This window comes from Petaurus breviceps, unplaced genomic scaffold (assembly GCF_028583685.1).
Source record: "Petaurus breviceps papuanus isolate PSGF00001 unplaced genomic scaffold, PetGlider_PUasm1.0 90537, whole genome shotgun sequence".
Lineage (NCBI taxonomy): Eukaryota > Metazoa > Chordata > Mammalia > Diprotodontia > Petauridae > Petaurus > Petaurus breviceps.
In genome coordinates, this window is record NW_027187271.1 from 1,686,202 (window position 1) to 1,698,015 (window position 11,814).

The 11,814-nt window shown below is 39.1% G+C and overlaps 1 protein-coding gene across 6 annotated transcripts in view; it reads right to left on the minus strand.

Annotated features, from left to right (window-relative positions):
- Window positions 1-3,367: 3,367 nt before the first annotated feature.
- Window positions 3,368-11,814, minus strand: part of STAG3 (STAG3 cohesin complex component) — a 66,081-nt gene continuing 57,634 nt past the window's right edge. For 5 of the 6 annotated variants that reach the window (XM_069063281.1, XM_069063278.1, XM_069063275.1 and 2 more), the window contains 4 exons: window positions 5,268-5,372; window positions 5,076-5,166; window positions 4,074-4,142; window positions 3,368-3,808 (listed from right to left, as the gene is read on the minus strand). In XM_069063281.1, the coding sequence (XP_068919382.1) occupies window positions 3,800-3,808; window positions 4,074-4,142; window positions 5,076-5,166; window positions 5,268-5,372 (274 nt within the window). In that variant the 3' untranslated portion in view covers window positions 3,368-3,799. The remainder of the gene's footprint in view (window positions 3,809-4,073; window positions 4,143-5,075; window positions 5,167-5,267; window positions 5,373-11,814) is intronic. The other variant, XM_069063276.1, reaches the window with a different exon arrangement.

An 11,814-nucleotide genomic window follows, 5' to 3' on the forward strand; every position in this document is an offset into this window, starting at 1 on the left:
CATCTAAACTCCTTCAGAAAACTCTCTGCAGTGGATGCCTCTCACTTTCCTCTGAACCCTGTGCACTTTGGTTTCCATCCTCATTATTCAGCTGAAACTGCTCTCTGCAGGCTTGCCAATGATGTTTTAATGTGAAATCTAATTGCCTTTTTTTTCCCTCAATCTGTATCTTGCCTTTTTCACTGCTTTTGACGCTGCTGATAACCTTTTTCTCTACGCAATCTCTTCTCTGGCTTTTCATGACCTGTGAGCTTTGCCAAAAGCATTCTGTTGGGGCAGGGCAGGATTGATGCCAGGATCCTGTTAATTAATATTCAAAAGATGATAGTCTTGTCATATTTCAGGAAAAATTAGCCCAATTTGCATAAGGGAAGGAGTTAGGATATTGTTCTCCACGACAGCAAGGCAGTGAGATAACTAGGACACTATGCAAGACTGACCTGGAAAGTGACCTGGAGGTCCAAAGATGACTGCAATGAGGATGCAGACAGAATGGAGCACATTTTAAAGGAGAGCAGGTTGCTGAATGATAGTAGCAAAGATGGTAGCGGTGAAGAGCAAGGAGTCTATAAACTCTTCCTAGGCCTGTGTGTCAAGGTGATAGGGATGCACTTAACACAGGGTACTCTGCTTTATTTTAGGATGAAATGAGACACTCATCGGTCTCAGTTAGCAAAAGGTTTGTTTACTTTGCCCTAGCATAGCAAGACTATGCAAGAAGACTATAGTGACATTCAGCTACTATAAATGCAGACCCCTTCCTCTCCATATGGAAAAGCATCTGCTCAGCAGGGCAGGGTGTAGCGGCTGGGTAGGAGAGTCCTTAACTCTAAATGGGTGGGACTTTTTGTGCCCTTTTTGTTCAGATTCAGTTGTGCCTGACTCTTCATGACCCCAGTGGGGTTTTTGTGGCAGGGATACTGGAGTAGATCTTTGGGCTTATCATATACTAGATTACTATGGTCATTTACTATAATGTAATTTGTACCTAATTTATTCCATTTATCCATCACTCTATTTCTTAGCCAATACCAGATTGTTTTGCATAATTACTGTTTTATAATACAGTTTGAGAGATTTGGTATGGCTAGACCACCTTCTTTCAGATTTTTATCATTGATTCCCTTAATATCCTTGAACTTTTGTTCTTCCGAATGAATTTTGGTTTTTTTTTCTACCTCTATAAAATACTTTTTTTTGATAGTTTTATTGGTATGGCACTGAATAGATTTAGGTGGAATTGTTTTTATCATATTGCCTCAGCCTACCCATGAGCAACTAATATTTTTCCCATATTTTAGATAAGACTTTGTATGAAAAGTGTTTTATACTTGCATTCTGGGTTTATCTAGGCAGGTAGATTCCAAAGCATTTTATATTGTCTACAACCATTTAAAATGGAATTTCTCTATCTCTTGCTACTGGATTTGTTGGTAATATATAGAAATGCTAATGCTTTATGTGGGTTTATTTTCTATCCTGCAACTTTGCTAAAGTTTTAATAATTTCAAGTAGTTTTTTAGTTGATTCTCTAGGATTTTCTAAGTATAAAATCATATAATCTGCAAAGAATGGTAGTTTTATTTCTTAATTGTCTATTCTAATTTCTCCCTTTTTCTTCTCTTACTGCTATAGCTAACATTTTTGGTACAATATTAACTAATATAGGTGATAATGGTCATCTTTGCTTCATCCCTGATTATATTGGAAAGGCTTCTAGCTTACCCCCATTACAGAAAATGCTTGCTGATGATTTTAAATAAATATTACTTCTCATTTTAAGTTAAGCTCCATTTATTCCTATACTCTCTAGTGTGTTTAATAGAAATCGGTGCTATATTTTGTCAAAGGTTTTTTTCTGCATCTATTGAAGAATCATATGCATTCCTGGTATAAATCCTACCTGGTCATAATGTATAATCCTTATGATACATTGCTGTAATATTCTCTGGGAATCATTTTTAAGGACAATAACAAACTAGATAAGACTGATTAGAATGTTAAAAATCATATCATACAGGAACTAGTGTGTTTTGCCCAAGGAAGAAAAGATGAAGTGGAGAAATAATAGCTGCCTTGAAATATTTTAATAGCTGTCACAGAAGAGGAAACAGACTTATTCTATGTAGGTTGTCCAAAGGGCAGAACTAAGACTAATAAGAAGTTACAAGGAAGCAGATTTTGGGTCAAAAGATTTAATTAGAACTGCCTCCCAATGGAATGGGCTAGTGTAATGGAAATGCAAATTTGGAAGATCTTCCCTGCCCCTAGGCTAAAGTGCACCTGAAGCCTTGGGTGGGAGGCTTGTTTTTCAGTAAATACTTCTTGATTGGCCAGTGAGTCAATAAGGTTGTTACATTTTCTGAGCCAGGAGAAGGCTATATAAGCCCTGATGTGTAGCTTTGTTTTGGGACTCACTTTGAGAAGTGTTCTGTGATTTGATCTGAATTCTGGGAAGCCGTTGTTGAGAGTCCCCCGGCTTTGAAAAACCCAGATGTTGACTGGGTATGGATGTAATGGTTGGACAGTTTGGAAATCTGTCTACTTGATCTGTTTCTGTCTTGATAATTCTGCCTGTATACTTTGAAGTTCGGGGTGCTTACCATTTCCCCTGAACAAGGTAAAGGATATATGGTCTGACTGATTAAAGTAAGCTTGTTAACCCATTTTAAGTTGCTTTCCTTTAACAAAGCAGATCCAAGAACCTGTGGTAGCAGCAAACCCTGAGGACGTGCTTGGGGTGCTTGCTGCTATAGCTAGGTAATACAGCAATACTGTCCCATTCACTACTGCTATTTAAAAAGAAACTGAAATAGGGTAAAAGATTTCTGAACTAGGTGGAAGATTGGAAAGATGATCTCTGGGATTTCTCCAAATGCAAAGATTCAATTATTTTGTATCTTCAAAGAAAAATATAAATATAACTGATGGAAAGAAACAAAAGGATAGAAGAATAAGAGAGATTACTCCTGGAGAAGAGGGATAACTCAATATAGGTAGGAGGGCTTCAGAATAAGCAGACCTATAAGAGGGCTGGCTTTGAGCATAAGTGAAATAGGTGGCTACCCATCTAGGTAATTTATAAGGAAAATTCCACAAGAATACACCTGTCCCCAAATTTCACCTCTGCAACCTAGCCAATATAGTCTGTCATAGTGCCTCTCCTTGTCTTCCTACTCAGCTTAAAACTTCTCAAATTTAATAACTTTCTAAGCATTCAGTGATGAAGAACTTTTCAACGTCATTCAATCAACAGATATTAATCAGTGCACAAGACACTGCCCTAGAATTCTCTATAGAATCCTAAAGGAAAAGTTACCTTCTCCCCAACAGCATAACCCTTATAAGTCATACTCCCAGAGACCAATTTTGATTTCCAACAACCTTTATTAAGCTAACAAGCACGAAAAGATGCAAACAAAAAGGCTGGGAGATAAGATGTCTCCACAAACATAGGGAAATAAAGGTTCTTTTCCAATAGAAATGCAGTATAGTTCTTCAAAAATATGAGGATGGACTCTCCTCTCCCAAATTATTGTGTGAGGGAACTTCAGTCTCAATAATAGGTGAGACAAAGCTCTGGTTTAGCATGCCATCAGGAGGAAAGTCATGGTTTCTCCAACCCAAAAATCACAGAAAGGAAAGAAAATGTAAGACAAAATTGGGAGAGGAGGAAGGCAGGTAAAAGCTCCTTGTTATTTTTCCTCAGTGACTGGGATGGCTTTGGACCCCATTTTTTATACTCCAATTGGACATATTGATGATTGGACAATCAGCTTGAAGAAGGCACAGTGTGGTCTCAGAAAGCCTAGGAAGACATCAAAAAAATCATAAAAGAAAAAGACAAGCAGATAACTTCATATTCTTCTCTATCACAGTTCTATAGCAGCCCTCCTCCTCTACCCACAATCCTGATTCCAAAGATAATACGAGAGTAGGGCTTTTGATTTTTACCTTAGTGTCTCTAAAATATGTTATATGACCTGAAGACCTCCCATCAGCTGCACCCAAGAAAAAGCAATCCCCCATTGCCTATTTCCCTTACTCTCATAGCTGCTCCTAGGTATACTCACATCACCATCTACCTCTGCAGAATCAAAGAGGTCTCGCTGGTGTCTGGAGGAAGAATGAGAGCTTGGATGCTGGAAAGAGTAGAGTTAAAAGTTTGAAGAGCATCCTTCCTATCCCCACAACTTCCTTTTATGTAGACAACTAACTCTTCGCGCCTTCTTCTAGCTATAAAGGGAGCCAATGGCTCCTGCCAGTTCTATTACAGTTAATAAAAAGGGGGAAGACTGTCTTCTCTGAGTGAGCCTCCTAAAGCTTATCCTGAGCCAGAGTAGTACTCCCTTATCCCAGACAGATGAAGGGTTTCTCACAAAACATTTTCAGGGAAAAAGACATTTCAGACTTTCTTATTCTTCATTTTTATGTTTTCAAATTTCCAGTCCTTCACCTTCTACTCCTTCCAGTCTTCTTTAGGGAAAAAGACCTCTGACTGGTCAGAGGACATGGATTCAAAACCCACCTATGCTACTTAATACCTGTGTGAAATGGGGCAACCCACCTAACCACCCTGGCCCTCAATTTTCTCATCTATAAAAATTATCATTTGGATTAGACTGCTTCTGAGGTTTCTTCAAATCATGAACCTTTTATCCTATGATTATTCTTCTTTTCTCCTCCAACTCCTTTCTCCTTCTTAAAGCAATTGTGGAAGGAAAAAGGAATGGGAGGAAGTATGAGTGAGCTGAGTAAACTGGGACTGGGAGAGCTCTCTAAAGGAGAGGTGAGAAGGGGAAGGAGAATCTTGGGATGTGGTAGGCGAAAAGAAGTTGCCAGAGGCAGAGAGGGATGAGTGCTTCAATTCCCTCCACCCACCCAAGTACCTCATGAAGCAGGTGAAAGCCACACCAGAACAATGAATTAGCCTCCTCATTTCTCTTCCTCTGTCCCCCTCATGGGCTTCCTCAAAATTCCCAAAGTAGCAGTCAGGTAATGGGGTGGGGGTTGGGGGAACGTATTTATAGATAACAAGGAAGAACAAGTTTATTTTCTTTCTTTCCCCCACTTACGTTATCTGTGTCTTCCCATTCCCTTGCTTCCTCTTCACTTGACTCTTCTATTACTATCTCATCATCATCTTCCTCCTCCATCAGACTGAGTCTGGAGAAGGTTACACAGAAGGGTAGAACATGAAGAAAGTTCTTTCACAATGAGAAGATAAAAGGTTTGAAGATGGCAGAGTATGAGAAGGAGATACTAACCGGGTTAGCTGATTGCCCAGAGCAGGTCCATAGTGGCTATGTACAGTGTGGTGGAAATCCTCTGGGTATGAGCGTTTGGGCTTCTGGGAACCAAAGGATGGCTGGCTATATGGACAGAGATATGGAAGGAATTCATTTTTTTAAAAAAATCAACACTTATTAATCACCTACTATATGTGCAATGAACCCTGTTTTAGACAACGAGAATAAAATAGAAGAAAATGTCTTAATCCTAACCTTCAAAGAGCTAGTAGCCTTGAGGTAGGACAAGATATCTATATAAATAATTACCATACAAATTAAAATGTGATGTGTGAGTACAAGATGTTAAACAAGAGAAGAGTAGTGAAGGACAACAGAATCACTTTTAACACGTCCTGGATGCTTCATGGAGAAGGCAATGATATCTGTGCTGTGTCTCAAAGGATGAAAAAGATTTCAAAAATTTCTATTTAGTAAAGAATTCGGTCAATAAGTATTTTTTTCAATTTTTCAAATGCTTTATTAACTTCTGATTTACATCATTCATTTCCACCAGATTTTGAGTTACAAATTTTCTCCCTGTTTTTCCCCTACCCACCACCCCAAAATAGCAGTTCCACAGGATATCACTTCTCCAATCTGCTCTCCCATATATTCTCTCATATTAGACTTAGACTTTTCCGTAGGGCATGGTGGATGTCTATGCCCCAGTGCCTGTATATCTTATTTCCCAATTACATGTAAAGTAGTATTAATGATAGTTTATATATATGTATATATACATACACACACATATATTTAAGCATTTTATTTTAAAACTTTGAATTCCAGATTCATTCCCTTCCTCCCTTGTCACCCACCCTTACTGGGAAGATAAGCAATTCAGTATACGTTGTACATGTGTAGCTAATGCAAAATATTAACATAGAAGATACATTGTAAAAGACTGACTATATTTGCCTCTCTCCTATCCCAACACCCACTTGTTCTATTCTCTACTTTGATCCCTTTTCAAAAGTGTTTCCAACTTCCCTCCCCCCCAGCCTGCTCTCCCTTCCATCATCCCCCCTCTCATCCCCTTCCCCCCATTCTCCTGTAGGGTGAGATACCCTATTTAGTGTGTATATCATTCCTTCCCCGGGCCAAATTCAATGAGAATAAGGTTGACCCATTCCCTTTTGCCTTCCTAGTCTTCCCCTCCATTGTAACCATTTTCCCTTGCCTCTTCTATATGAGATAGTTTACTCCATTCTGTCTCTCTCCATCTCTTCTCATTATATTCCTCTCTCACCTCTTGATTTCACCTTTTAAGTATCATCCCTTCCTATTAACTTGGTCCTGTGCCCTCTATCTATGTATACCTGTAAACATATATACACACATTCACATAAGTATTCATATGCCCGTATACCCTCCAATATAGATGTACATATATATATACATATACATATACATATATTTCTATTCCCTTCAACTATTTTCATACTGAGAAAAGTTTTATCCATTACAATTATCATTTTTCCATGTAGGAATGTTAATAGTTCAACTTTGATAAGTGGTTTATGATTTCTTTTCCCTGTTTACCTTCTCAAGCTTCTCTTGCTTCTTGTATCTGAATGTCAAATTTTCTGTTCAACTTTGGTTTTTTCATTAAGAATACTTGAAAGTCCTCTATTCCACTGAATGACCATATTTTCCCCTGAAACATGATACTCAGTTTTGCTGGGTAGATGATTCTTGGTTTTAATACCAGCTCCTCTGCTCTCCAGAATATCATATCCAAGGCCCTTCGATCCCTCAGTATAGAAGCTGTCAGATCCTGTGTTATCCTAATTTTGTTTCCACAATATTGAAATTGTTTCTTCCTGGCTGCTCGTAATATTCTCTCCTTGATCTGGGAATTCCGGAACCTGGCTATAATATTCCTAGGAGTTTTCTTTTTGGGATCTTTTTCAGGAGGTGATTGATGGATTCTTTCAACTTCTAGTTTGCCTTCTGGTTCTAAAACATCAGGGCAATTTTCCTTGAGAATTTCTTGGAGGATGATTTCTAGGTTCTTTCTTTGATCATGGCTTTCGGGTAGTCCAATAATTTTTAAGAGAGAGAGGGAGAGGGAGGTGGGGGAGAGAAAGGGAGAGATAGACAGAGAGAGAGAGAGAGAGAGAGAGAGAGAGAGAGACAGAGAGAGAGAGAGAGAGAGAGAGAGAGAGAGAGAGAGAGAGAGACAAAGAGAGACAGAGACAGAGAGAGAGAGAGAGTGAGTGAGTTCTAGGCATGGGGGACAGCAAAAAAAAAAAATGCCTCAAGGCAAGAGTATCTAATTCAAGGAAAAGCAAGGAGGCCAGTGTCTCTGGATCAGAGTATGTGGAGGTATAAAAAGACTGAAAAGGTAGGAAGGGGCCAGGTTACAGAGGGCTTTAATAAACAAATTTAGGATTTTATATCTGATTCTAGAGGAATTAGGGAACCAGTAAAGCTGAATGAATAGGGTCAAACTTGGGCTTTGGGAAGATCACTTTGACAAATGAGTGGAGGATGGCCTGGAGTGGAAAGAGATATGAGGAAGTCCAACCAGAAGGCTACTATAAAGTCCAAGAGTGAGGTGAAGGTATATACCAGAGTGGCAACTGACTGGAAAGAGAGGGACATATAGGAGAACTGTTGTGAAAAAGAAAGAACAGCACTTGGCAACATATGAAATACTGGGTTAGTATGAATGATGAGTTGAGGAATGACACTTAGATTATAAGCCTGGATGACTAGGTAAAATGGTAGAGTCCTTGAAAGCAAAGGAAAGTTTGGAAGAGAGGGTTTTAGAGAGGATAATGAGTTCTGTTTTGGAAATATTGAGTTTAATATGTCTGTGGGACATCCAGTTTGAGATGAGAGACTGGTGGTGAGGTAAGAGGCTAGGACTGGATAAATAAATCTGAGAATTTTCTGCAGTGAAATAGTACAGAAAGAGAAAAGGAGATGACCTAGCACAGAGCTGTGGTGGGTATCTATCTCTACAGTTGAAAAATATCACCTGGATAAAAAGCCCACAAAAAGACTAAGAGATCCATATGTATAAAAATATTTATCACAGCACTTTTTGTGTTGGCAAAGAATAAGAAACTAAGGGGCTGCTTATCAATTGGGGAATGGCTGAATAAGCTGTGGTTAATGATTGTGATGGAATACTGCAAAGAAATGACAAAGCTGCTGGTTTCAGAAAGACCTGGAAAGACATATGAACTGACACAAAGTGAAGTGACTAGAACCAAGAGAACAGCGTACATAGTAACAGCAATATTGTAAGGATAAAATAACTATAAAAGACTTAGCAATATAATGATCTGATTAATACAATGATCCATGAAAATTTCAAAGGATAGATGATGAAAAATGCTCTCGGGGGGTGGAGTCAAGAAGGTAGAGTAAAAATAGGAACTTGCTTGAGCTTTTCCCCAAACCTCCAAATACCTGTAAAAAATGACTCTAAACAAATTCTAGAGCTACAGAACCCACAAAATGACAGAGTAAAACACATCTCCAGCTGAAGACAGCCTGGCAGGCCGACAGGAAGGGTCTACCGCATCAGGCTGGGAGTAGAGCTTAGTTCCCTGTGAGTTGCACCAGCACAGGACAGGTCGGAGCAAGCCTTGGGGACTGAATCACTGGAAGCTGTGGTCATTCCCAAACTTCTCAACCCACAAACACCAAAGACAAAGTAGAAGGTCAGTGGGGAAACTGCTGGACCTGGGTGAGAGAAGATAGTGGTCCAGCCCTAGCCCCAGGGCAGCAGAGTTGGTGGTGGAAGCAGTAACAGCAACAGTGGCTGCTTCCAGAGCTCCAGGCCCACCAATGGTGGGGAGATCAAACAGCTCATCAGACAGCAATTGCAAGGATCCCTTTGCTGGCACTGAGGCAGAATTCTCTTGCTTTGCCCTGCTTGGATCTGGGTCGCAGTCTTCAGTGGCGGTCCTGGGATAAGAAGGAGCGCTGGCATGGCAGAGCTTGTGGCAACTGTGGAGAGGGAGTCCTCCTCACAGTTCCAAGGCAGAAAAGAGTGCCTGTGGTCACTCACATACCAGACCACAGGCCAGGAGAGGAGTAAACACCTCTCCTTTGATCATCTCACCTTAGAAGAACTGAAAATTTGCAGGTGCCTAGAAGTAGCTCTGACCACAGCTGCACAAAACTCCAGAAACTTAGGACAGAGCATTCTCCACTCTGGAAGCAGAATCCTACCTTGGCAAACAGCTCAAAAGTCAAATAATTGGCTGGTAAAATGAGCAGAGGGGAAAAAAATCAGACTATAGAATCTTATTTTGATGACAAAGAAGATCAAAATATACAACCAGAAGAAGACAACAAAGTCAAAACTCCTGCCTCCAAGAAAAATATCGATTGGTTGCTGGCCATGGAGGAGCTCAAAAGGGATTCTGAAAGTCAAGTAAGAAAAGTAGAAGAAAAACTGGGAAGAGAAATCAGAGTGATGAAAGAAAATCATGAAAAATCATGAAAAAAACAGCTTGCTAAAGGAGACCCCCAAAATACTGAAGAAAATAACACCTTAAAAAATAGACTAACCTAAATGGCAAAAGAAGTTTAAAAAGCCAATGAGGAAAAAAAATGCCTTAAAAAAACAGAATTGGTCAAATAGAAAAGGAGGTCCAAAAGCTCACTGAAGAAAACTATTCCTTAAAAATTAGAATCGACTGGGGTGGCTAGGTGGTGCAGTGAACAGAGCACCGGCCCTAGTCAGGAGAACCTGAGTTCAAATCCGGCCTCAGACATTTAACACAAAAACTAGGCATGTGATCTTGGGCAAGTCACTTAACCCCAACTGCCCTTAAAAAGCCAAAAAAAAAAAAATTAGAATCGAGCAAATAGAAGCTAATGACTTTATGAGAAATCAAGATATTATATAACAAAACCAAAAGAATGAAAAAAATAGAAGACAATGTAAAATATCTCATCGGGAAAATAAACACTGACCTTGAAAAGAGATCCAGGAGAGATAATTTTTAAAATTACTGGACTACCTGAAAGTCATGATCAAAAAAAGAACTTCGACATCACCTTTCAAGAAATTATCAAGGAATGCTTTCCCGAAATTCTAGAGCCAGAGAGTAAAATAGAAATTGAAAGAATTCACCAATTGCCTCTTGAAAAAGATCCCAAAGAGAAAACTCCTAGGAATATTGTAGCCAAATTCCAGAGTTCCCAGGTCAAGGAGAAAATATTACAAGCAGTCAAAGATGTTTCATATTGTTTTTGAGTATTGTGGAAACATAATCAGGATAACACAATCAGGATAACACAAGATCTAGCAGCTTCTACATTAAGGAATCAAAGGGCTTGGAATATGATATTCCAAAGGTCAAAGGAGCTAGGATTAAAACCAAGAATCATCTACCCAGCAAAACTGAGTATAATCCTTCAGGGGAAAAAAATGGATATTCAATGAAATAGAGGACTTTCAAGCATTCTTTTTTTTTTTTGGAGGGCAATTGGGGTTAAATGACTTGCCCAAAGTCACATGGCTAGTAAGTGTCTCAAGGCTGGATTTGAACTCAGGTCCTCCTGATTCCAGGGCCAGTGCTCTATTCACTGCACCACCTAGCCGCCCCACTTTCAAGCATTCCTGATGAAAAGACCAGAGCTAAACAGAAAATTGACTTTCAAACACAAGAATCAAGAGAAGCATGAAAAGGTAAACAGGAAAGAGAAATCATAAGGGATTTATTAAAGTTGAACTGTTTACATTCCTATGTGAAAAAACAATATTTGTAACTTATGAAACTTTTCTCATATATATTTATGTATATATGTATGTATGTGTATATAGACAGAAGTTACAGGATGAATTGAATATGAAGGGATGACATCTCAAAAATAAAATTAAGGGGTGATAGATGAATATATTGAGAGAAAGAGAAGTTAAGAGATAGAAAAGGGTAATTATCGTATATAAAAGAGGCAAGAGAAAGTTGTTACAATGAAAGGGAAGAGTAGGGAAGTGAAAGGGAATGAGTCAACCTTAACTCTCATTGAATATGGCTTAAGGAGGGAATAATATACACATTCAATTGGGTATCTTCCCCTACAGGAAAGTAGGAGGGAAGGAGATAAGAGGAGGGGCTGACAGAAGGGAGGGCAGATTGGGGGAGGGGATAGTCAGAAGCAAACACTTTTGAAAAGGGCTGGTCAAAGGAGAAAATAGAATAAATGCGGGGCAGGATAGGATGGAGGGAAATATAGTTTTTCACAATATGACTACTATGGAAATTTTTTGCATAACTACACATGTATAACCTGTATTGAATTGCTTATCTTCTCAATGGGGGTGGGTGAGAAAGGAAGAAGGGAGAAAATCTGGAACTCAAAGTTTTAAAACAAATGTTAAAAAATTATTTTTACATGCAACTGGGAAATAAAGACATACAAGCAATGAGGTACAGAAAGCCATCTTGCCCTACAAGAAATTAAAGGGGAAGGAGACTGGGGGAAAGGGTAATCAGTATGCATGCTGTAATTCGAATGTAAATTTTAAAGATCTTCCCTGCCCCTAGGCTAA